We start from the raw sequence: 26,413 nt of genomic DNA, 5'->3' as shown, positions 1-26,413 counted from the left end.
ACTAAAGTTAGGAGCAAAATACACGCTAAACTAGTATTCTATAAAGGTTGTTTCACATACAAACATATAGAAAACATTTAGCCCGTATCATCCCAGTGCCTAACGCTGGGCGATCTATACAGAATTCCACCCCACCCTTTGTGTCCTTGGGAGTAATTCTATACCGATATGCTGACATTTATGCACCAATTATGCATATAAATGTTTAGAATAATGGCATTTATGCAGGAACGGCCAAAACTCCACCTAAGCACTATTCTGCAAATGTCTACTAATTACAAAGGGGACTTTTATTAAGCTGCGCTAGTTAATGGGCTTAGTGTGCCCTTTTGTGGGTATTTCCCACGCTCTAACCCCATTTCTAGAGTAACCGTAAAATAGCCCTTTTTTCAATTTGTTTCATTTCTGGCTGTGCAGACCATTTGTGAAAAAATGAGTGTGGGAGCCCTTTTTATCTCCTGTTTAGGAAGTAGTAAGGACTCCGGTGTTAAGACCTCATTAACCAGTTAGCATGCGGTAATGTCAGTGCATGAGCTGGGTAATGCTTCCACGCCCCACTCTCCACCCATTCTTCATCCCTAACACCCCACTTTACAAAAATTAAAAATAAATAAATAAATACCATGCTCTTGTTGCATGCGGATGGCAAGACTAACACAGAGGCCCAGATGATCAAAAGCTCTGCGCTGTTCCAAACAGCACCCTAAAAATAGCGCCGGGACAGTGCAGGGCTTTTCTGCATCGATGATCAAAGATAATGCATACAAATCTAAGCAGCGCTATTATCTTTGATCATCATGTTTAAAGTGCGGGAGAATTGTGCCGAGCATGCGCTCAGCACAATCCTCCCGCACTTGTTTGACAGGTCTGGGCTGTCAAAAGCCCAAACCTGTCAAACAGCTCCCTTACATGGTTTGTAGCCCCGCCCACCACATCCCAGGATGCAATGGGCAGGGCTGGATGCCGCCATTTTGCAGCGGCGTCGACAGAAAGAGGAGGGAGGCAGGCAGGCTGCGTCCCTCCTCCAACAAAAGGTAGGGGGGCCAGCCGGGGGGGCCGGCAGGGAGGGTGGGTGACCACAGACCACCAGGGAATCAGAATGCTGGACAGGGCTCACCATTCCTCCCCAATGATCCGCAAAGTCTAACGCCAGCTCAGAGCTGGCATTGATTTTGCCGCAGCCAGCGACCCAATCTTTGGCGCGCTGGCCGCTGATCATTGGGGATGAATGCTGGAAGCCCTGTTTAGCATGCATTTGCATGCTACTTGCGTTAAGAGCCCTCGAGTGCGTTGTTTCAGGTGCTTGAGGGCTCTGATCATGGGTGGGCTGCAAACTCCGGTGCTAGTATGGCGTTAACAGCCTCTAGCGCCGGAGTTTGCTTTTGATCATGAGGGCCAGAATGTTTTAATGTGCCCTGCATTAGGCCATTTTTACTGCATTAGGCGTTCATTAATGCCTATCGCAGCTTAGCAAAAGGACTCCATAGTGCATATTTGCAATGGAGCATACAAATGGTTTGAGACTTGGTGGAGTATGGGCAGGGTCAAGAAGGTTTAAGGAGATGGCATGACATCAAAAAATTGAATCCATTTCCTCCAAACAGCTGTCATATTGGTGTACCGAAAACAACCCTTCCAAAACTCCCCAACTTCCCTCCTAACAAAAAGTAGGCAAAACCAAGGAGGTTTAATAACTATTGTTTAGCGTCTGTGAATTTTTTGGGTCACTAAATATGGTGGCAAGCTTCACCTACTAGCTTCAGCACACATAGAGGCATATTTTCAAAGCACTTAGCCTTCCAAAGTTCCATAGGTTTCTATGGAACTTTGGAAGGCTAAGTGCTTTGAAAATATGCCTCATAATGGGCTAGATAGGCTCATGCCATCTCCTGTCTTATTAAGCCTTCTTAGGCAGTACTCACACTTCTGTGGATAACTTATAGAATAATATAAGTTATGCGCCTATTTCCAGCAGTTAAGTGCCAATACACCAGCTCTAAGGCTGGTATAAGTACCAGGGCCACCGAGAGGGGGGGCAGGGGGGGACAAGATTCCCCAGGCCTGGCTTCCAAGTAGGACCCGGTGTCAGTGATCAAAAGAGACTGTTCTGCCAGCCACAGGTCCTTCTTCCTGCTGCATCCTGCCTATATGGAAACAGGAAGTTACTTCACAGGAGGTGGGACACAGCAGGAAGAAGGACTTATAGCCAGCAGAGCACTCTCTCTCTCATTCGCTGCTGCAGGAGGAAGATGATGGTGGCAGCGGGAGGGAGCAGCAGAGGGGAGCGGTGAGGGGAGCAGCAGAAACGGTGGGGAGGCAGCGGCAGCAGTGGGGCGATGGCAGCAGGGTCCAGAAGATTGTTTGCCCTGGGCCAGCTTTGTCTCTCAGTGGCCTTGGTAAGTACTGGCAACTAAACTTTAAATCCATATTTAATGGTTATGCTAGTATTCTATAGAAAATATATATAGGTCTAGTTTCTTTATAGAATCAATTTGGCTTATCTTCATCTTCGTTGAAGACCCTTCAAGTAGTACAAAATGCTGCTGCCTGTATAATTCTTGGCAGATCTAGGATGGATCATGTCTCTCCCTTGTTTTGAAATTGCATTGGTTGCCTGTTGGGTGGCATGTTCAGTTGAAAGTGTTAGTTTTAGTTTTGAAAGTACTGCATGGGGATGCCCTGGCCAGTCTAGTAATGTCTTTACACGATTATTGTCCTACTATGTCATTGCGGTCACAGGATAAATGCTTACTTAAAGTCCCTTCATTTCATCATCTCAAAGACAACCGCGCTCATATGTTTTCTGTTGCAGGTCCAGCATGTGGAATGCTTTTCCTTTAGAGCTGAGGTAGATTGATTCTTTACTGTCTTTTAGGAAGCAACCCAAGGCTTCTTTATTTAAGCAGGGTTTTGGCTAATTTCTGTTTGTTTATAGTTTCTGAATTGTCTGTTGTTTTTGTTGTGTTTGGTTTTGTTTTATTATTGTAACCTGCTTAGATTTTTTAGATAGGCAAGATATAAGTTTCTATAAATATATAAACCCTCCCAGGTGCCCAGTTACAGAACTGCCCCTCTTTGTATCCATGGGAAAATACTCCGTGCAATTAGCCCACAGTCAGAAATTAATGTGTGAATATCTGCAAAGAATAAAAATGACTTGACAATAATTAAATTGGACAGGAAAATTGATTGCTCTCCTGGAGACTTGAGTGCAGTCCAACTTTGGAATACAGTTAAACATTAGCAGATTTATGCATAGAAAAAACAAACTTAAGCAGTGCTGGCCATTCTTGCTTATCAGCTAGAAATATGGCCCATGACTGAGAAAGTGTCTCTAGAAAGCTGCCTAGTGGTTAGGGTGGTGGACTTTGGTCTTAGGGGACTGAGGAACTGAGTTCGATTCCCGGCACAGGCAGCTCCTTGTGACTCTGGGCAAGTCACTTAACCCTCCATTGCCCGCCGCACAGAGCCTGCCATGAGTGGGGAAAGTGCAGGATACAAATGCAAAAAAAAAAAAACTTCAAGATTACAAACATTAGTAATTTCACAACTGGACTACTGCAATTCAGTCTATTTAGGGAATAAGGAATCCCTCATCAAAAAACTTCAAAGTACCCTAAATACTACTGCTAGACTTGTATGCAAAGTCTCAAAATTCGATAGGGCAGCCCCACTATTATCTAAATTACACTGGCTACCAATCAAAGCCAGAATCATCTTAAAAACATGTACATTCATCTACAAAATAATCTGTGGCATAAACCCAGATTACATGATAAAGCTGATAGATGTATCTACTTTCAATGTGTCTACTAGATCAAGAAACTATCTTGTACTACATTTTCCTAGCTATAAAAGCATCAGATGTAAATCCATATTGAAGAGAGATTTCTCACATACAGTTTCAAAATGGTGGAACACCATCCCTAGTGAGATAAAAAGGGTTATCAACTATCTAATATTTCGCAAATTTCTCAAGACATTCCTTGTAAAAACATTTTTGCATTGTTAGACAATGGACTAAATAGCAAATGTTATGATATCTTTATTTGTTTCTCTTTTCAAAATCTCACTGTTTATGTTTTCTTCATACTTGTAAAAAGTATATTGTATTCATTTCTAGTCTTAGTTATTGTAAACCACATAGAACTGAATAATTAATGTTCGGATTATGTGGGATATAAGCACACTAATAAATAAAATAAATAAATTAGCACAGAATAGGTTGTTAGTTCCCTTAGCCACACTTCCCATTGCATTCTGGGTCTTGTAGTCCAACTAGTATTGCAAGTCCCTGATTGCAGAAAGACTGACTTACAGTATAACAAAAGAAAAGATGGGATCACACTCATTTCTTAGTTTGCTTTTCAACTACATTTTACAGTACATGTTAACACAGCATATTAGGTTTTTCCAAATACACAGTGAAATAGTTAAACAGTTTAAATATTTCACTCAGGTGACCCATCCCTTTAGATTCTCTACAATATTAGCTTTAAAATGTATAAAATTCTCAATATTACTAAATAAATGCCTGCCCACCATAAAAATGCCTGGCTCGCAATATTAGCCTGTGTGGTGGTGACAGGGGAATCTGAAGGATCCTATACAATGTAATAAATACTTTTGAAAGCTAATGAAGCTATTGAAATATTTGAGAGCTGGGTAATAATTTATGATATACAGCGATACCCCCTCTATTGAAACAGTGATACCATACTTTGTGGCTCTCTCTTATACCAGCCATAGACCTCACATAATTGTGTGCATGTAAATGCAACAGAGTCATGCATAACTTACTGGAATGTATAACTCATGCCCCACTCATGTAATTGCCTCCTTCCACTTCCATGCTATGCCACTTATGTGAACTATTACAGCATATCACTTAAGATGTTCTGCTGGCACTTTCACAGGTAACTGTATGAAGGACATGTAAATGCAGATGCTGAGTTTAAAGAATTTCCCTTAGGTGTTTTAGACTTTTAGTTTGGTAATTCTATAAATCATTTTTGCATGCAAAATTCTGATTTATGGGTTAATGAGCTCATTTAAAATGAGGTCATGTCTAAAAGTATGCATGGTGCAAGTCCACGCGTACCTGTACAGTAGGTGTGCCCAGGGGCTCAGGTTAGGTAGAACGGGGGAAATTATATATATATATATATATATATATATATATATATATATATATATATATATCACACGTCAATAGAAATAGAATAAAATAAAGCATAGAAAAGAAAATAAGATGATACCTTTTTTATTGGACTAACAAATTTTGATAAGCAACAGCATATATAAGTGAAGCATCAAAGTATTTCAGTGACAGTCTGAAAGGATGAGGGAGGGGTGGGCTAGGTGAGAAACAGAGAGGGCTGAGAGGATGAGGGATAGGGAGATATGCATAGTGATCAGAGGGTGACAACACAGTGACATTTTATGGTTTATAATGGGCTAGAAAACCCAGATCTTTGTTAAGTCCTGTCTGGTGGGTGTCAAAATATTTAATCATTTTGACTTCAAAGGTCTTGCTTTCCTGTATTGTTTTAAAGTTTCCCTTAAGTATTCTCACCATAAAATCATTAGCACACACATCCACAGAGACACACCCATCCCCTTTTAGACATCTCTCGCATATAAACACATGCCCCTTGCACACGAACAAATGTAAACACACACACACACACACACACATATACACACTCTCCCCATAGACATAAATATACAGCTACCTTGTGTGACAGAACAGTGTGTTTTAAGACTGTGATAATTGTTTTGATATTTTTCTGCAATGTATTTCTCTGGTTTTGCCAGCATGTGATGCATGTTTATGCTTAAAGCTGTTACAGAGAACTGACCCTTCCTTCTTTAGTTAACACAGAGAAAGAGGAAGTATCTACAGTGATGTAGCCAGCTATTTTCAAATGTTGTTTTTCTGGGCTCTGATTGGCCTGGAGTTTGAAGTTACCCAGGAGCTACTAGCTTTTGCTGCAGTCTTAGCCAGGAAGAAAAGAGAATAGGATCTCTTTGCTGAGGCTGTATAAATAGTTATATGTCCTGATCTTCCCATGTACTACTTAGATAGTATACAAATGTTTAGTTAGTGTTATAATTGATCCATATTTCAGTTACCTGTTATTGTTCTGCTGATTGAACTTTTTCTGTTTCACTGTTCCAAGTTCTGTGACAATAAACACTATTAGTTTGTTGACTCTGCTTGTCTGGACTGATAAGAATCCGGGCGGTTCCTGTGTTGGGTCTGTGAGTGCTTTCTGGGAATTGTGGAACCACTAGGAGTAAAGAAATGCAAAGTAATTCACATTAGGAAGAATAATCCAAATCATAGTTACATGATGCTGGGGTCCACCTTGGGAGTCAGCACTCAAGAAAAAGATCTAGGTGTCATTGTAGACAATATGCTTAAATCTTCTGCCCAGTGTATGGTGGTGGCCAAAAAAGCAAACAGGATGCTAGGAATTTTTAGGAAAGGGATGGTAAATAAGACCAGGAATATTATAATGCTTCTGTATTGCTCCGTGGTGCAACCTCACTTTCAGTATTGCATTCAATTCTGGTCACCGAATCTAAAAAAAGATATAGTGAAATTAGAATATTCAAAGAAGAGCAAACAAAATAATAAAGGGAATGGATCTCCTCCTATATGAGGAAATGCTAAAGAGGTTAGGCCTCTTCAGCTTGGAAAAGAGATTGCTGAGGGGGGATATGATTGAGGTCTGTAAAATCCTGAGTGGAATAGAAAGCATAAAAGTGAATCAATTTTTCACTCTAAGTACAAAGACCAGGGGGCACTCAATGAGATTACATGTAGATACCTTTAAAATAAATAGGAGGCAATATGTTTTCACTCAAAGAATAGTTAAGTTCTGGAACTCATTGCCAGAGGATGTGGTAACAGTGGTTAGTGTATCTCACTTTTAAAAATGTTTAGACAAGTTCCTGGAGGAAAAGTCCATAGTCTGTTATTGAGATGGACATGGGGGAAGCCAGTGCTTGCCCTGAGATTGGTAGAATGGAATGTTGCTACTAATTAGGTTTCTGCCAGGTACTTGTGACCTGAATTGGGCACCACTGGAAGCAGGATACTGGGCTAGTTGGACCATTGGTCTGACCCTGTATGGCTATTCTTATGTTCTTAGAAGTCCAAGATTCTCTCTACCTTTTAAAGTAAGGGTTCAAGATCTGGGAGTTTTGATCCGCTTGAAATTTCAATTCACTGATAGCAAATGTTTCAAGAGAATGCATTTTGTCAACTGAAACTGATTAGAAAGGTAAAATCCTTTCTTCACAATAAATATTTGGCCACACTAATCCATGACCTTGCAGACTATTGTAATGTTCTAATCTTCAGTCTGTCACAGTGGGAGTTAACACAGCTACAAGAAGAGTGAGTCAATTATTAGAATAGAAATTGAGAATCTAAGATAATGTGTGTTTTGTTTTAGTAATATCTAGTATGTATCATGTTTTCATGATCTATTTTAGGAGACATATTTTATGGGGAAGTTATCATTTTAAAGATTGCGTTTAATTTTGGGGTTGGTGTTTTGGGAATGTAATGGTATTTTTATGTTTGTTTGGGTTTTTTTAAAAAATATCTGCTTGTATTAATGAAAATAATACAGCATGGGATGTAAATAATAAACTAAACTAAATGCAGCAGGGTGTGGTATGGGAGATCATATATTGTTGATCCTGATGTAGCCTTATTGATTACTCAAATCTCTGTAGCTATATCACCTCCTCCTCTGGCTCACAGACAGGAATCACTCCTTACACAAAGTTCCTTTTCTTTTGATACATGGGAAACGCCACCAAGAGAAGTCATTCAGTAGCAGTCCTTTCCATGCTAATTTGTCTCATCCTGTCTTCTTTAGACTCCTTTCTAAATCTGTAAATCCTTTTTTTTTTTTTTTTACATTTGCCCAGACAGAACTACTTGGACCCAATCAAATGTGATCTCACTTCAGGGATGTTCCAAGGGTATTCCCACATTGAGTCACTGGGCTTTATGTATATATTTACCTGCTTTAATGAGATTGACAGTTTCTATATGGATATCAGAAGAATTTATAAATTATTTTAACAGCCTATTTGGAAGAGAGAGAGAGAGAGAGAGAGAGAATGAATGAAAATGAATGAGAATGAGAATGAATAGGGGAGTAAGGAAGAGAGAGAACGATAAAAATACATCAGTTTAGGGATATGGGAAGAGTCATAAGAATGAGCACTATAGAAAACAAAAACCCTGTCATTGTTTAGGACCTTAATCCTAATAGGCATTAGCACAGGATGTTAGCTAATGCCCATCTACCAGTGGTATAGCTACATGGGTCCACAGGGGCTTGGGTCCTCTCAAATTTCCTCTGGGCCTGCTCTGTCTTCCCCTCATGTCCTGCACACTCCTTTTAGTGAAACTGAGCATGCTCAACACAGGCACTTGACTGGCCATCAGAGTTGTGGTGCCTGAAGCTAGAATGGGGAGACCAAGGCCCCCCATAGTTATGCCACTGGTGTGTACATGAACTTGATTTTCATACACTGCCTCCATTATATGCAAATCTCTTTCATTCATATTCATTGTGGATATCCTTAAAATCTGACTGGCAAGGGCAGTGGCGTTCCTAGGGGGGCTGACACCCGGGGCGGATTGCCGATGTGCCCCGCCCCTGGGTACAGCGCCCCCCCAGATGCAGCGCGGAGCCCCCCCCAGTGAAAGGACAACCCCCACGAAGGACCCCCCCCCCCCGGGTGCACGCCTGTTCTGGGACAGAGAAGAAGCATGGAACAACGCAGGACAGGCGTGCGCGGCACCCCCCCCCCAGCGGCGTGCATCCGGGGCGGACCGCACCTACCCCCCCCCAGGAACGCCATTGGGCAAGGGGTACTCCAGGACCGGACTTCGGAAACACTGCATTATAAGATAGCACTGAGTATGAGTGTAAATACCAATTACTGAAGCCTCTCGTGCATTTAAGTGCTTCTGTATTATAAACAAGGGGTGTCCAAATTTAGTCCTTGAAGTCCACAACCCTGTCAGGTTTTCAGGATTTCCTCAATGAATGTGAATGAGATCTTTTTGCATTCATTGCCTCCATTGTATGCAAATAGATATCATGCATATTCATTGTGGAAATCCTAAAAACTTAACTGCTTGAAGGCTCAGTTTGGACACCCTGCTACAAACTTGGACATATTTGGTCTAATAGTAGGCACCAAGTTATAGAATGAGTGGTATAGTAAAAGACAGGAAATCCTTTAACCTGGGCTGTTAAAACATTAGAGCAAAGTGACATCAGAGACCATGCAAGCTTCAAGCTCATCGCCTATGAAATTACCAGACTGCTGCAGTGGAATTACAGCCCAGTCAAGTTGTATTAACGTTATTGCTTTTAAATGTTGCCTCTTCTTAGGTCAGCATAACTATTTGTGTGCTGGAAGAAATGACTGCATTGTCGATAAAATTCGGAGGAAGAATTGTCCAGCGTGTCGGTTGAGAAAGTGTTGCCAGGCAGGCATGATTCTTGGAGGTAAGGCTCTTCTCTTAAACCTGTGATGCAGAAACAAGCCAGCTCATAGATGCTATTAGACAATTGCATATTACTTAACTCTTCCATAAGCAATATCAGAGAGGTCAAAAGCAGCAAAAGTCAACATATTGATGTGAAACTTCTTATCACGGTCGATATTAGACTCCCAATCTCTTCTTCTATGCTTCAAATATTTTGATCATAATTATGGAATGAATATAGAAGCACTAGGGAAGATGATAAAAAGAGTACTGTATTTGTTTTCAACTAAGTTTTTATATGGGGGGCAGTTCACGTAGAGGGGCATAATCGAACGGGCACTATCATTTCTAAGGACACCCATCTCTGAGGACGTCCCCTTGAATCGGCGTGGTATCCCGTATTATCGAAACAAGATGGGCGTCCATCTTTCGTTTTGATAATACAGTCGGGGACGCCCAAATCTCAACATTTAGGTCGACGTTAGAGATGGTCGACCTAAATGTTGAGATGGTCAAGCTTAGAGATGGGCGACCTAAATGTTGAGATGGTACATAAGTACATAAGTACATAAGTAGTGCCATACTGGGAAAGACCAAAGGTCCATCTAGCCCAGCATCCTGTCACCGACAGTGGCCAATCCAGGTCAAGGGCACCTGGCACACTCCCCAAACGTAAAAACATTCCAGACAAGTTATACCTAAAAATGCAGAATTTTTCCAAGTCCATTTAATAGCGGTCTATGGACTTGTCCTTTAGGAATCTATCTAACCCCTTTTTAAACTCCGTCAAGCTAACCGCCCGTACCACGTTCTCCGGCAACGAATTCCAGAGTCTAATTACACGTTGGGTGAAGAAAAATTTTCTCCGATTCGTTTTAAATTTACCACACTGTAGCTTCAACTCATGCCCTCTAGTCCTAGTATTTTTGGATAGCGTGAACAGTCGCTTCACATCCACCCGATCCATTCCACTCATTATTTTATACACTTCTATCATATCTCCCCTCAGCCGTCTCTTCTCCAAGCTGAAAAGCCCTAGCCTTCTCAGCCTCTCTTCGTAGGAAAGTCGTCCCATCCCCACTATCATTTTCGTCGCCCTTCGCTGTACCTTTTCCAATTCTACTATATCTTTTTTGAGATACGGAGACCAGTACTGAACACAATATTCCAGGTGCGGTCGCACCATGGAGCGATACAACGGCATTATAACATCCGCACACCTGGACTCCATACCCTTCCTAATAACACCCAACATTCTATTCGCTTTCCTAGCCGCAGCAGCACACTGAGCAGAAGGTTTCAGCGTATCATCGACGACGACACCCAGATCCTTTTCTTGATCCGTAACTTCTAACGCGGAACCTTGCAAGACGTAGCTATAATTCGGGTTCCTCTTACCCACATGCATCACTTTGCACTTGTCAACATTGAACTTCATCTGCCACTTGCACGCCCATTCTCCCAGTCTCGCAAGGTCCTCCTGTAATCGTTCACATTCCTCCTGCGACTTGACGACCCTGAATAATTTTGTGTCATCGGCGAATTTAATTACCTCACTAGTTATTCCCATCTCTAGGTCATTTATAAATACATTAAAAAGCAACGGACCCAGCACAGACCCCTGCGGGACCCCACTAACTACCCTCCTCCACTGAGAATACTGGCCACGCAATCCTACTCTCTGCTTCCTATCTTTCAACCAGTTCTTAATCCATAATAATACCCTACCTCCGATTCCATGACTCTGCAATTTCTTCAGGAGTCTTTCGTGCGGCACTTTGTCAAATGCCTTCTGAAAATCCAGATATACAATATCAACCGGCTCCCCATTGTCCACATGTTTGCTTACCCCCTCAAAAAAAATGCATTAGATTGGTGAGGCAAGACTTCCCTTCACTAAATCCGTGCTGACTTTGTCTCATCAGTCCATGTTTTTGTATATGCTCTGCAATTTTATTCTTAATAATAGCCTCCACCATCTTGCCCGGCACCGACGTCAGACTCACCGGTCTATAATTTCCCGGATCTCCTCTGGAACCCTTCTTAAAAATCGGAGTAACATTGGCTACCCTCCAGTCTTCCGGTACTACATTCGATTTTAGGGACAGATTGCATATTTCTAACAGTAGTTCCGCAAGTTCATTTTTTAGTTCTATTAATACTCTGGGATGAATACCATCAGATCCCGGTGATTTACTACTCTTCAGCTTGCTGAACTGACCCATTACATCCTCCAAGGTTACAGAGAATTTGTTTAGTTTCTCCGACTCCCCCGCTTCAAATATTTTTTCCGGCACCGGTGTCCCCCCCAAATCCTCCTCGGTGAAGACCGAAGCAAAGAATTCATTTAATTTCTCCGCTACGGCTTTGTCCTCCTTGATCGCCCCTTTAACACCATTTTTGTCCAGCGGCCCAACCGACTCTTTGGCCGGTTTCCTGCTTTTAATGTATCTAAAAAAATTTTTACTATGTATTTTTGCTTCCAACGCTAATTTCTTCTCAAAGTCCTTTTTTGCCCTCCTTATCTCCGCTTTGCATTTGGCTTGGCATTCCTTATGATCTATCCTGTTACTTTCAGTTGGTTCTCTTCTCCACTTTCTGAAGGATTGTTTTTTGGCTCTAATGATTTCCTTTATCTTACTGTTTAGCCACGCCGGCTGACGTTTAGTCTTTTTTCCCTTTTTTCTAATACGTGGAATATATTTGTCCTGAACCTCCAGGATGGTGTTTTTAAACAGCATCCACGCCTGATGCAAGTTTTTTACTCTGCGAGCTGCTCCTTTCAGTCTTTTTTTCACCATTTTTCTCATTTTGTCGTAATCACCTTTTCTATAGTTAAACGCTAGCGTACTTGATTTCCTAGTTTCACTTCCTTCAATGCCAATATCAAAACCGATCATATTATGATCACTGTTATCAAGCGGCCCTCGTATCGTTACCCCCTGCACTAGATCATGAGCACCACTAAGGACTAAGTCTAGTATTTTTCCTTCTCTTGTCGGCTCCTGAACTAGCTGTTCCATGAAGCTGTCCTTGATTTCATCAAGAAATCTTATGTCCCTTGCGTGTACAGATGTTACATTAACCCAGTCTATATGCGGGTAATTGAAATCCCCCATTATTATTGTGTTGCCCAGTTTGTTTGCGTCCCTGATTTCCTTTAACATTTCCGCATCCGTCTGTTCGTCCTGGCCAGGCGGACGGTAGTACACTCCTATCACTATCCTTTTCCCCTTTGCACATGGAATTTCAATCCACAGTGATTCCAAGGAGTGTTTTGTTTCCTGCAGAATTTTCAATCTATTTGATTCAAGGCTCTCGTTAATATACAATGCTACCCCTCCACCAATCCGATTCACCCTATCACTACGATATAATTTGTACCCCGGTATGACAGTGTCCCACTGGTTATCCTCCTTCCACCAGGTCTCAGAGATGCCTATTATATCTAATTTTTCATTTAGTGCAATATATTCCAACTCCCCCATCTTATTTCTTAGGCTCCTGGCATTCGCATATAGACATTTCAAACTATGTTCGTTGTTCCTAAGTACATCATGCTTAGTACTTGACAGTATTAATTGGCAATCTTTTGTCTGATTTTTATTGTTATTTAAAGATACCCGATCTACTACAATCTCTTTTGCAACCTCACTATCAGGATACTCTATCTTCCCTGTTATGGTGATATCTTTGAAAGATACCTTATCCCGAACCATGCTCTTTTGAGCGACTGTCGGCCTTCCCCCCATTTCTAGTTTAAAAGCTGCTCTATCTCCTTCTTAAACGCCGATGCCAGCAGCCTGGTCCCACTCTGGTTAAGATTGAGCCCATCCTTTCGGAATAGGCTCCCCCTTCCCCAGAATGTTGCCCAGTTCCTAACAAATCTAAAGCCCTCCTCCCTGCACCATCGTCTCATCCACGCATTGAGACTCTGGAGCTCTGCCTGTCTCTTGGGCCCTGCGCGTGGCACAGGTAGCATTTCAGAAAATGCTACCCTGGAGGATCTGGATTTCAGCTTTCTACCTAAGAGCCTAAATTTTGCTTCCAGAACCTCTCTCCCACATTTTCCTATGTCATTAGTACCCACATGTACCAAGACAGCCGTCTCCTCCCCAGCACTATATAAAATCCTATCTAGGTGACGCGTGAGGTCCGCCACCTTCGCACCAGGCAGGCAAGTCACCAGGCGATCCTCACGTCCACCAGCCACCCAGCTATCTATATGCCTAATGGTCTAGCTTAGAGATGGGCAACCTCGGTTTTCACCGATAATGGACACTGTGGACGCCCATCTCAAAAACGACCAAATCCAAGGCACTTGGTCGTGGGAGGAGCCAGCATTCGTAGTGCACTGGTCCCCCTCACATGCCACAAATTGCTCCCAGGTGCATAGCTCCCTTACCTTCGGTGCTGAGCCCCCCAAAACCCACTCCCCACAACTGTACACCACTACCATAGCCCTTACGGGTGAAGGGGTGCACCTAGATGTGGGTATAGTGGGTTTCTGGTGGGTTTTGTAGGGCTCACATTTACCACCACAAGTGTAACAGGTGGGGGGGGGGCCTGGGTCCGCCTACCTGAAGTGCACTGCACCCACTAAAAACTGGTCCAGGGACCTGCATACTGCTGTGATGGAGCTGGGTATGACATTTGAGGCTGGCATAGAGGCTGGCAAAAAATGTTTTTTAATTATTTTTTTTTTGGGTGAGAGGCGGTTGGTGACCACTGGGGGAGTAAGCGGAGGTCATCCCCGATTCCCTCCGGTGGTCATCTGGTCAGTTCAGGCACCTTTTCGAGGCTTGGTCGTGAAAAAAAGGGACCAAGTAAAGTTTGCCAAATGCTCGTCAGGGACGCCCTTCCTTTTTTGCATTATCAGCCGAGGATGCCCATCTCTTAACCACGCCCACGTACCTTCTTTGCTACGCTGCCGACACCCCCCCCCCCCCCCCCCCCCCCCGTGAACTTTGGTCATCCCTGTGACGGAAAGCAGTTGGGGACGCCCAAAATCGGCTTTCGATTATGCCAATTTGGGCGACCCTGAGAGAAGTACGCCCATCTCTCGATTTGTGTCGAAAGATGGGCACCCTTCTCTTTCGATTATGCCCCTGATACTGTACATTTTTGTCATGTGCCTATATCTTACCAGTGTGAAGCAGAAGCTTAAGTGTAGAGCTTATTTTTATGACACCCTCTACAGTGTAAATCCCTTCTCTTTTTCTTCTTGAAGAAAACTGGTATTTATACAACCACCACACAGACAATCATCCCAAGAATGCTTAAAATGCATCCTTGTTCATTTCCAGACTCAGTTGTTAAAAGTGTCTCAGTAGACTGGAGGTGGGACTAATTCAACCTAGATGCCATTTCATTCGCATGCATTTAATAGGGAAGTTCATAAAGTGCTGTTGAGATTGAGCTACTCCTGCTTCAGGTCAACTGATACAGCTTTCTAGGAATTCATTTTATATGAATTCCGGCATTGAATATCGTCGGATAATTTGGGGCAGGCAGGCTGTCGGAGGTTATGCGGGCCTAGTCAATATTCAGCCGGGGCTGCATAAGAGTTATGTGGCCCCGACCGAATATTGGGCCTGGCCACATAATTTTTTTTTTGTTAAAAAAGCCCCTGAGCCACGTATCACCCTCTCCTAACTATGTCCCTCTTTCGCTCCTTCCCTCCCCTCAGCCCGTATTAACCTTCGCACAAGACCCCCCACCTCCCCCAACCATGGTGGTCCAGTAGGGTCTTTGGGGGCAGAAGCACAGCCCCCCTCATTCCTGACCCTTGTAGCACCTCTATAAGACGGTTGCCACAACCTTTTTTGAAATAAATGAAGCTGCTTAGCTATGTGGGTGCCGGCACTGATTACTTCTGGCACCCTGCATAATCTGATTTGGGTGGTCTCAGGGGATATTCAGTGGCACTCTCTGGTTAAGTACTGCTGAATATCTCCAGTTAGATGGCGGGAAACTATTTAAGTGGGCAGGAGAGACTCTTGCCTACTTAAATTGCTTTGAATATCGGCCTCAAAGATTTTAAGAAGTGACTGGGCAGGTGCCTGTGTATGTACTATACTTGACCGAATTTGTAGACTCTGCTTCTTTTGTGGATGGTACGTTATCTGCATCTCACCACTGGTGTCTTTCCAGATGCAACAGTACAGCCCACGACCCTTATTTTAGAAGAATGTACACGTGTAAATAGAGGAATTGTATGTGTAGATTGCAAACACACAATCAGGTAGGAACCTCTATGTGTAGTCCAAAGCAAAAGTAGAGGATGCCACAAACCAGAAACAGGATGAAGCAAAGACTCCTTTATTCAAAGCACCAGTGATTGGACCCAACATGGTCTGTGTTTCAGCAGTGAAACCGCCTGCTTCATGGGTCACAATACAACTTGCCAAGCAAAATTAAAAACAGGGAAACCTGGTGTAAAACAATAGCACAGCCAAGTCAATCCTTCTGTAGTGTCGGACGTATAGGAGCCAATTTTTCAAAAATATTGGGGGTGCTAAGCCCAATGGAAATAACCCGTTCCTAGACATGTACAAGGAATTTTCTCAATATTGTGGGGTGCTCAAGCACCCACAGAGCTGGCTCCTATGACGAATGCAGAAGCGCCGGACAAACAAACAACAATCCAATAGATTACATACATGTGTAAATGGAGATTTCAGAAAACTGCTGTTTATACCTAGAGACAGTGCCGTAGCGAGGGTGCCTGACAACCGGAGCGGGTTGCCGCTGCGCACCCCCCCCCCCCCCGGGTGCAGGGCACGGCGCCCCCCCCCCTCCGGAGTGCCCCCCCCCCCCCCCGAAAAGCACCCTACATTGGGAGCTGTGTCGGCTCTTGCTTCCCTGCTTTTTCTGCCCCAGAACAGGAAGTAACCTGTTCCGGGGCAGAAAGAGCAGGGAACCAGCGAGCCGACACCCCCCCCCCCCAGCGTATGCACCCGGGGCAGACCGCCCCACCGCCCCCCTTCCTACGCCACTGCCTAGAGATCTATACCATGTCAATATTTTAATAGAGTATGGTAGGGGCATGGTTAGTGTGGAGCTTGGGTGGGACAAAAATCTATCTGGTCAATATTCAAAATGTTTTAACCATCCAGAAATGGCCGCTGTCTGGTTAAATCACGTGTTCAGGGCTATGTGCTAATTTTCAGCAGCATTTAATAGGTTTTCATCACTGATAATTAGTGGTTAGCATCTGAGCGAAAACTGACTATTTTGGGGGTGTTCCGGGTGTGGAGTCAGCAGCCACCAGTTAAGTGCCGATTCAGCACCAGCCAGGGAAACCTCATAAATGTTACAGCATAAAACACAGTTTTATCTTTATGTAGCAAACCATAGCCATTTAAGCTCTGAATATCAACTTAACTGGCTATGCGCTAGCCAGCTCCGCATAAACTGGGTATCTAGTGCCAAAGCGTGGGCATGACCTAGCATTGAATATCCTGGAATAACACTGGTGGTAGTCAGCAAAATGCTCACAGTAGCTGGATGAATATTGACCCCCCCCCCCCTACATGTGTGTAATCCCCTGTTGAACTGGGATTACTAAAAGAATCCCTGTGTGGAGTCACTGAGGGGAGTGGCTGGGAGGTCCCTGGATGGGAGGAAGCCCAGCCTATGGGAGTGTTTATGAAACAAAATGCGGTGGAAAAGTGTTCCTGGACAGAAGAGTGACAGGGGAGGTGGAGTTAAGGGATAATAAAGATGGAGAATTTGACCAGGAAGATGTCCTTGATTTTGCCTCTCACTAAGGGTACCGAGTGATCTCTGGCAGCCTGCAAGTCACTGCCAAGTGACCAGGAAGGAGAAGGGGGATCCTTGAACATGCCTTTTACAATTGGGTAGAAATTAAAGAGTAGTTATTGCCATTCTTACAATAACTGGAGAAGGAGTGAGAGCACTTGCTTCCCCATGTCTGTCTCAATAGCAGACTATGGACTTTTCCTCTAGATAGACCCACACAATCAAATTCTGGCTGATTAAATCACTTTCAGGCTTATTTTTGAAAGAGAAGGATGCCCATCTTTCGACACAAATCGGGAGATGGGCGTCCTCTCAGGGTCGCCCAAATTGGCATAATCGAAAGCCGATGTTGGGCGTCCCCAACTGCTTCCCATCGCGGGGACGATCAAAGTTCCCAGGGGCGTGTTGGAGGCGTAGCGAAGGCGTGACTGGGGCGTGACTAATGGGCGTCCTTGAGCGATAATGGAAAAAAGAAAGGCGTCCTTGAGGAATACTTGGGCAACTTTACTTGGTCCATTTTTTTCTTACGACCAAGCCTCAAAAAAGTGCCTGAACTGACCAGATGACCACCGGAGGGAATCAGGGATGACCTCCCCTGACTCCCCCAGTGATCACTAACCTCCTCCCACCCTGAAAAAAACTTTAAAAACGTTTCTTGCCAGCCTAAAATGCCATACTCTGGTCCATCGCAGCAGTATGCAGGTCCCTGGGGGGGGGGGGGGGGGAGGTATGTGTGTGTCAGCGGAGGCATAGCGAAGGCGTGGACGTCCTTCTTTCAAACATTTTGGATGTCCTGAACTGCCCCCAACCCCACAGGGACTGCCAAATTTCAAGGGACTGGAGGAGTGGCCTAGTGGCTAGAGCACTGGTCTTGCAATCCAGAGGTGGCTGGTTCAAATCTCACTCTTACTACTTGTGATCAAAAATCCAAATAAATAAAGGGGCTGTCAGAGGCTTCCCCTCCTTAGGAAGGAAATTGTGTGCAAATGAGCTAACAGTGAGCAGCTCATTTGCATGTGATTTCCTTCATGCATGCCCGTTCCTTTCAGGATCCAGAAGGGCTTTTTCTGTTCAGTTAGTGCATCTGGCAGGAGGTAAGGGAGCTATGTACCTGGGAGCATTTTGTGAAGTCCGCTGCAGTGCCCCCTAGGGTGCCCGGTTGGTGTCCTGGCATGTCAGGGGGACCAGTGCAGTACAAATGATGGCTCCTCCCAAGACCAAATGGCTTGGATTTGGTTGTTTCTGAGCTGGGCATCCTCGCTTTCCATTATCGCTGAAAATCAGAAATGACCAAGTCCTGGGGATGACCATCTCTAAGGTTGACCTAAATTTGCTGATTTGGGCATCACCAACCGTATTATCAAAACGAAAGATGGATGCCCATCTTTTTTCGATAATACGAGTTTCCCCGCCCCTTGTTGGAGCCATCCTGCGAGGACGTCCCCAGGAAAACTTGGGAGTAGGGTTACCATATGGCTCCAGAAAAAGGAGGACGGATTGAGCCAGCCAGGTTTTATTTCCATTGCTTTCAATCCATTGCAGCCAATCTGCCCTCCTTTTTCTGGAACCATATGGTAACCCTACTTGGGAGTCCCTTTCAATTATGCCCCTCCACGAATATCAACCCCACAATTTGGAAGTACACAGGAGTTGAAGAAGGAAACGTATTCTTTTGTGTAGGCAACCTTTTTAACTTAATGAAAATATCATTTAGATAACAGAATCAAAATCTGTACAGTTTTGGTCATTTCAATTTTGAGAGTAATGCACACTCTTTAAATGTGAATGTTGCAGGACAACAAACTTCTCATTGAAATGGGCTAGTAGAGCACATTAATTCACCATTGTATTTAAAATAGAATTTCAGCGCAGAGTTCCGAAGGGCTTATTTATGACTTGGCAGCTTTTGAAACTATGTGTTTACATGAAACTCATTCAAAAGCCTACTGACACTGCCCAAACTGTGAGCTTGATGTTAAATCTAGAGAGCTGCACAGGGACAGAAAGTTTACCTGTCCCTGCCCATCCCTGCTAAAATATAACCTGGCCCCACTGGAATCTCCTCCATCCCCGCCAGTAATCTCCTCCATCCCCAACCGTCCCTGCAAATAATCTCCTCCATCCCCTGTGCTAAATAATCCAGCAGTAGAATTTCAAAAAGTAAGTTAAAGTCTCCCATGATCACTAACCTAGGGAAGCTCAGGGATATGTCTGTCACTAGATCCAGGAGTTCTTGCACAGGTGATGTGTTGCTGTGAGGTGCTGTGTAGACCATTAGCAACCACAGTCGTAGTTTATCTCTTACCTGGATTAAGAGGTACTCTGACTCAAGACAGGTGAGGGATGGTGACTATGTGCACTTGGATAAAGATCGCTACCCTTCCACCCTGCCACCGTGGTCTTGATTAATGCTGGATGATAAATCCTGTGGGGCAGTTTGGTCAATGGGACTCTTTCACTTTCACCCTGCCAGGTCTCAGTTATTTACAGGATGTCTAGGTGGAATTCACTCATGACATCAAGCAGTGACAATCCTAGGTCGGCTGCCACCCGGGGCGGATCGCCGATGCCCCCCCCCCCCCCCCCGGGTGCATTCTTGGCTGCTCGGAGCAGCCGCGCGGCTCTCGGCTCCGCTGGCTCCCTGCTCCCTCTGCCCCAGAACAGGATTGTTCCGGGGCAGAGGGAGCAGGGAAACAGCGGAGCCAACAGGCGTGCAGCTGCTCTCTGCACCCCTCCAGCGGTGTGCACCCGGGGCGGACAACCCCCACCACCCCGCCCTTGCTACGCCGCTGGCATCAAGACTCATAGGAAATTTTATATTGGCTGACCTGGCTTTTACTAGGCCTAAGTTTCTAAGTAGTGGTCTGATTGTTGTAGGGGTAGCTAGATGGTGGTAGACAGCAGCGCCGCCAAGAGATTGAACCAGCCCAGCGCAGAGCCGCCGCTGGACCTGGGGCAGAGCAGCCGCCGCCCCCCATCGCTGCTGCGCCTCCCCGGGTTGCTGTCGCCTCTCCCCGATCGCTGCCGCCCCATCCTACACAATCCAATAACCTTCACTGGTGAGGATCCTGAGGCCGCATCAGCAGAAAACGTGTTCCTCCAGCGCTGCTCTTCTGCTGATTGCCTGCCCCTGCATCTGCTTTTCCACTCAGGCGCGGTAAAGCAGCTACTCAGCTGGGTAGAAGGGCAGCGCTGGAGGTGCTCCTCTGGACCGGGTCCTCCCCAGCATCCAAGGGGAGCCTGGCCGTGGTGCCAGAGTTTTCTCTCTCCTGCTCCTGGTGGGACACGATCACTCGGGTCCTGTGAGGAGCAGGAGAGAGAGAGACCCCGGCGCCGGGCCCCCCTTGGAGGCCCGGGCCTGGGGAATTTTGCCCCCCCCCCCCCCCGCTCCCCCCCACTCGGCAGCCACGTAGACAGGTGGTTGCGTGAGTATAATTATATATGCGCCTTGCCTCTTTGGTTTGTATCCTTTTGGCAGACAGGGGAGGCTATAATTTCCTCTTCCAGAAACTACTGGGATCCATAAGTATCTTTGGCTTACTGGGCCAAAGCACTTTCTTGTTGTTAAGATAGATGAAGGATTTTTAGTTGTGTACCTTGTGTCAGAGGACAATCTGTTTGTTCTCAGCAGTATACTAGGCTGATATATGACATGACTTCTTATTGTTCAAAAGTAGATAGAGATCACAAAGGTCTCTGTCTATGCAGTGTAACAAAAAAAAGCTAGTTTGTCTTTGGCAGCAATTAACAGTGGAGTGTTAATTATTCAAACAGTACTTTAGTTACAATCTCACTGGAGTGCCTGTTTACTGGAATAAAGTGGATGGGTGATCAGTCAGCCTTGCAGAAATTGCTCATTCATTCACAGCAAAGAAATATCTATATATTTTGTGCCGCAGTCCTTCAGTAATAAAGGTTTAAAAACAGTCTTTAAAGTCCTGCATCTAACAAGACAACTCTGATCACTAGAACTCCTCATGATCTCTACAAAGAAGCTGTTTCAAATGGATACAAGAATAGGTTTTTAGAACAGCATCTCCTGACATAAGGGTCCTTTTACTAAGTTGTGCTGAAAAATGGGCTGCGCTAGCGTAGGCGTGTGTTTTGAGCAAACACAGATCCATTTTTCAGCGTGCCTGTAAATGAGATCTGTCTTAATGTTAAATAAAGACTTCTTGAAAATTAAAAAAAAAGTCCTTTTTAAAATTTTGGTGAAAATGGATGTGCAGTAAGGTCTTACGTTTTAACTGTGCGCTAATCATCTACATGTGTAGAATGATGATTACTGCCTGGTTTCTGCTGTGCACAGGAAAATAAAAATTATTTTCTGGCACACGTAGCGGACGCACATAAAAAGCAAGCTTGCCGCCCGGGCCACGTGGTAGCCAGGTGGTAACTCCAAATGGATGCGCGTAGGATGCACCTACGCAGCTTAGTAAAAGGGCCCCTTAGAGTCTATTTTAAAATACATCCAGGAATGGACATGTGTGCATTGGTTATATGTGGTGGAAGCATCTTTTTTATACACATCAATGTCTATAATATCAACAGGGTGAACACGGCAATAAAAATGTGTATGTGCCAGGACAAACCTCCAACCAATCACCAAGACAGTAATCCTTCACTATAAACACTGTGTCAAGTCTCACATACTTCATTTTGAAAGTGCTCAGTCTGGAGAGGAGAATTTCAAGAGCACAGTTTGAATTTGGAAATGGTCTTAACCATGGGCATAGCTACTATGGGCCCACGTAGATTTGGCCCTAGACCCCCCTGCCGACGAACCTCTCAACCCCCGCTCCCGCCGCCAACCTGCCGTCAACCCGCTGTCGCCGTCTGCTACCTTTTGCTGGCGGGGGACCCCAACCCCCGCCAGCCGAAGTCTTCTTCCTTTGTTTGTTTCTGAGTCTGATGTCCTGCACGTTGTACGTGCAGGACGTCAGACTCAGAAACAGAACGAAGGAAGAAGAGGATCTTGGCTGGCGGGGGTTGGGGTCCTCCGCCAGCAAAGGTAGGCGACGGCGACGGTGGGTGGGTGGGCGGATGGTGGGGTCGAGAGGGTCGTTGGCAGGGGGAGTCAAAGTTGTTGGTGGTGGTGCTGGCGGCGGCGGCGGGCGTCGTCAATGGCGGGGGGGGGGGTCGGGTCAGCGGCGCCGGGAGGGGGCTAAAATGTGCCCCCTCACCTCGGGCTCTGGACCCCCCTCCTGCCGAAGTCTGGCTATGCTCCTCTTAACCTCCTGATGTAGCAGTTGGTTGACTGCGAAACGGTGGCCAATGTTGGGGATACCATGAAACTGAGCTGAGAAGCTAAGTACAATTTAAATGAACGTTTTTTGAACATGTTAATTAAAAATAAAGTTGGAGTGAACTGTAGGGAGGTTGGAAGGTTTTTATACCTGTGATGGATACGCAAGCGGGTAGAAAAGTATAAAGGCTCCCATCCTATTTTTCATTTTTAAACATATATAACTTTTTGGAGTATGTAAGGCTGAAGACAATGTTTATAGTGAAATATTACTATTTTAGTACATATGCCAGGACATACACATGTATTCTGATATTTCATGTGTATGTCCGCCACTTTAGAAACATACACATCTTTGCTTCCTGAATCTGTCACAGCACTCAGTATCCTTTATTTATTCAGAGAATTTGCTAACTAGCATATTTGAAAAACCATCACGGCATCATACATAATACAGTGTTACTGCATTACAAATACATGCAATTAAACAACAAAACAGAACAGGAGACATTATCAGATTAGAATCAGGGCATCGGGGAAACAAGAGGAGGGGGTCAAACTGTGCACCAGTAGTATCCAGACTCAACAATCATAAACTGAACACAGAAGGGGGGGGGGGGGGACAAAATTCAGAAAAGCAGTAAGTAAAAGAGAAAAAAAAAGAATTTCAGTTTAGGTCAGAATACATTTGGTGAAAAAGCCACATTTTGAGGGCAGATTTAAACTTTTTAACAGTGTTTGTGAGGGGGTGCGGTGCGGCGGCCCAGGTGGGGGGGGGGGGGGGGGATAGTCCTGCCCGGGTCCAGCGGTTCTCTTGGCAGCCCTGCTAGGGATAACAGTAAAATAACTTGTCTTAATGGTAGACCACATTGATAACGTCCCCTCCCCATATATATGTAGAAGATGTATATGTGTAAATGCTGCTATTTAGATGTACATTTGGACATACCTCTAAATGAAACACTATAGGCACCTATACACTACAGGGGGACATTTTCAACCTGGGCTACCATTATGACATGTTATTTTACCATTAACCTCAGTTATTGGTAACTTTGGGGTCCTTTTATTAAACTGCAGTAATCACTAATGTGTGCTTACTGGGGGTTAAAAACACCTACCACAAGGCGAGCTGAGGCATCCCACAGTACTTTGAGGATAAGCGCATGCTTCCCATTCACTTAAAAATTGAAAATGTTTAGCATCGGGGGCATGTTTGGGGGCGGAAAGTAGGCATGCCCAGCACTAATTGATTAGCGCAGCTGCATCGCTGTGAGCTAAATGATTAGCACGTGGTTAGCACAGAAGCCTCTACCACCTAGTAATTAGGTGTTGGTAAGGGCTCCCATGCTAATGGCCATTATTTGAACAAATGAAAAACGTGGCTATTTTATAGCTGCACTAAAAGTGGCCTCAGTGCGTGGGAAACCCACACGCCAGGCCACTTTTTAACGCAGCTTAGTAAAAGATCCCCTTGGTGTCATTGCAACAAATGTGACCTGTGCTAAAATAGCATGAGTTAGTGGTAACAGGGGCGTAGCCAGACTTCGCCGGGAGGGGGGGCCAGAGCCTGAGGTGGGGGGGAACGGTTTAGCCGCCCCCTGAGCTGCCGCTGCTGCCACGGGGCTACATGCATGGTGCAAGACGTAAGGCGTTGAAACAGCTGATCGCACCAGGAACGTCGTTGAACGAAGGCGCTACTCCGGCACTGAAGAAGACTCTCTTTGGCTGGCGGGGTTCGGGGACCCCCGCCAGCAAACAAGGTATCTGATGCGGCGGCGGGGCGGGCGGCGACAGCAGGGGAGAGTTGGTGGCGGGAGGGGGGTTCAAGGGGATTGTCGGCAGGGGGCCAGGGCCAAATCTACGGGGGCCCAGGCCCCCTCAGGCCCACGTAGCTATGCCACTGGTGGTAAAAGTAATACATATTAATGATAGCCCTCATTGATAACTACACCTTTATGTTGCCCTTGTAAAAGAGCCTTCACAAAAAGACAGCTACTTAGCTAATGCAGTATTAGAACAAGGGCATGAAAATCTAGTGCCCTGAGGTCGACAGCCTGTGTACTTTGAAGCCAATTGAGCAAGGCTTGAGTTCTTGAGGTGCCGCCTCAGTCTTCGATACAGTGTTTCGAGACGAAACCCTGTGGTTGGGCAATTCTAAATGATAAACGAAGGGGTATCAGCATGAGAGTTTGTGAAAGAAATAAAAACCTCTCTTTTTAGAGTGCTTGAAAGGGTTATGCTGACACGCAGTGTACTTTAAGATAAATGATTTTTCAGTACTCCTTTTTCTAAGTAGCAGTGTCTTGTATTATTACATATATTATTACATATTTTGGATTTTGATTATTATTTTGATTTTGTTTTTGGACAGTTGAACAAAGTAACACTGTTTATTGAATTGTGGTGTGGTGGTTGGAAATGACCCAGTGATGTAGGTTTCCACCTATATTCATGTTTGAGGTGTCCTTTAGTGGATACTGTATGAATGATTGGAACAATCTGAGGGCATTTCCTTTAAATATATATTTTTATAACATTATTGATTGTATATGTTATAGGAGTTCTGGTTCTAATATTGAATTAGCTAAGTACCTGTCTTTTTGTGAAGACCATATTATATGAACAGACTGGTGTGATTTAGAACTATTAGGTCTGTACCTTTGTAAAACAGGCATGTTTTTGGAAATTTTTATAGTCACTCTCTAAAAAAATTATCATTTATTTTATTGCATTTTTATCCCACATTTTCCCCACCTATTTGTAGGCTCAATGTGGCTTACATAGTTTTGTTATGACATTGACATTCCAGGTTATCAGGTACAATTAGTAATGTGCAAAGATTAAGTAAGGGAAGAAAGCAGGCAAGTGTTAGGTGGAAAAGTATAGAAGGTGGACTTTCATAACTGGGTGGGTTGGTGAGGTGGATTAGTAGGGCTGTAGGTTCTCTTTGTAGGCCTTGTTGAAGAAATATGTCTTCAGAGATTTGCGAAAGTTGGTTATTTCGTCGATTGTTTTCAGGTCTGTAGGTAGTGCGTTCCATAGCTGCGTGCTCATGTAGGAGAAGGTAGTGGTGTGCATCAGCTTGTATTTTAGTCCTTTACAGCTGGGGAAGTGTAGATTGAGAAATTTGCGGGATGATCTTGTGGCATTTCTGGGAGGTAGGTCCACGAGGTTTAGCATGTAGATTGGGGCGTCTGCGTGAATGTTTTTGTGTACAATCGTGCAGATCTTGAACGCAATGCGTCCCTTAAGTGGGAGCCAGTGAAGTTTCTCTCTTAGGGGTTTTGCACTTTCGTATTTAGTTTTTTTTTCCATCTTGCTATTTGTCCATGTTTTCCAAGTCTTGTTCTGTGGTATTTTAAAGATACAAACTGTCAAAAAAGGTTTTTAACAAGCAGAGCTGTACATATTCAGAAATAATATTCTACATTATGTTCCCTTCTAGTCTTTCAAAACACTTTCATTTGTTTGATTATCTCATATTGCTTCATTAATCGCATTAGAAGAACCCATAGGTGCTCTATTCAGACCCTTCAGTCAGCTCTGTGTGGGCGAACTGTCACATCCCACCCACTCCATAGTCCACAAGGCTTCTCTACAAAGATTAGCAATATCTTTCCATTTCAGAATCGATTATGCCAAAAGCCAAGAATTCTATAAAGCACTGAGGGATGGATGTATTACAGGGTGCTAATGTTATGCTCCTGTGAGAAAATTGCATGACCTTATGAGCTGTGTGTTGCATCAGAAAAAGCATGATAAATGATGTCCCAGCTAACACAATAAAAAAAAAAAATCATGCCTGAATATGAAAAGTATGCTAATGCACATGCAAATGCAGAATAATGAGCTCCTTGGAGACTATTTAT

The 26,413-nt window shown here is 44.4% G+C and overlaps 1 protein-coding gene across 1 annotated transcript in view; it reads left to right on the top strand.

The window, feature by feature from the left end:
* PGR (progesterone receptor) overlaps window positions 1–26,413 on the top strand; it is a 164,431-nt gene that overhangs the window by 37,317 nt on the left and 100,701 nt on the right. Inside the window, 1 exon segment of the mRNA XM_030200227.1 lies at window positions 9,435–9,551. Coding sequence (XP_030056087.1) covers window positions 9,435–9,551 — 117 coding nt within the window.

This window comes from Microcaecilia unicolor, chromosome 4, assembly GCF_901765095.1.
Source record: "Microcaecilia unicolor chromosome 4, aMicUni1.1, whole genome shotgun sequence".
Taxonomy (NCBI): domain Eukaryota; kingdom Metazoa; phylum Chordata; class Amphibia; order Gymnophiona; family Siphonopidae; genus Microcaecilia; species Microcaecilia unicolor.
Note: the sequence above shows the minus strand (reverse complement) of the source record. Positions and strands in the feature narration are given on the sequence as shown.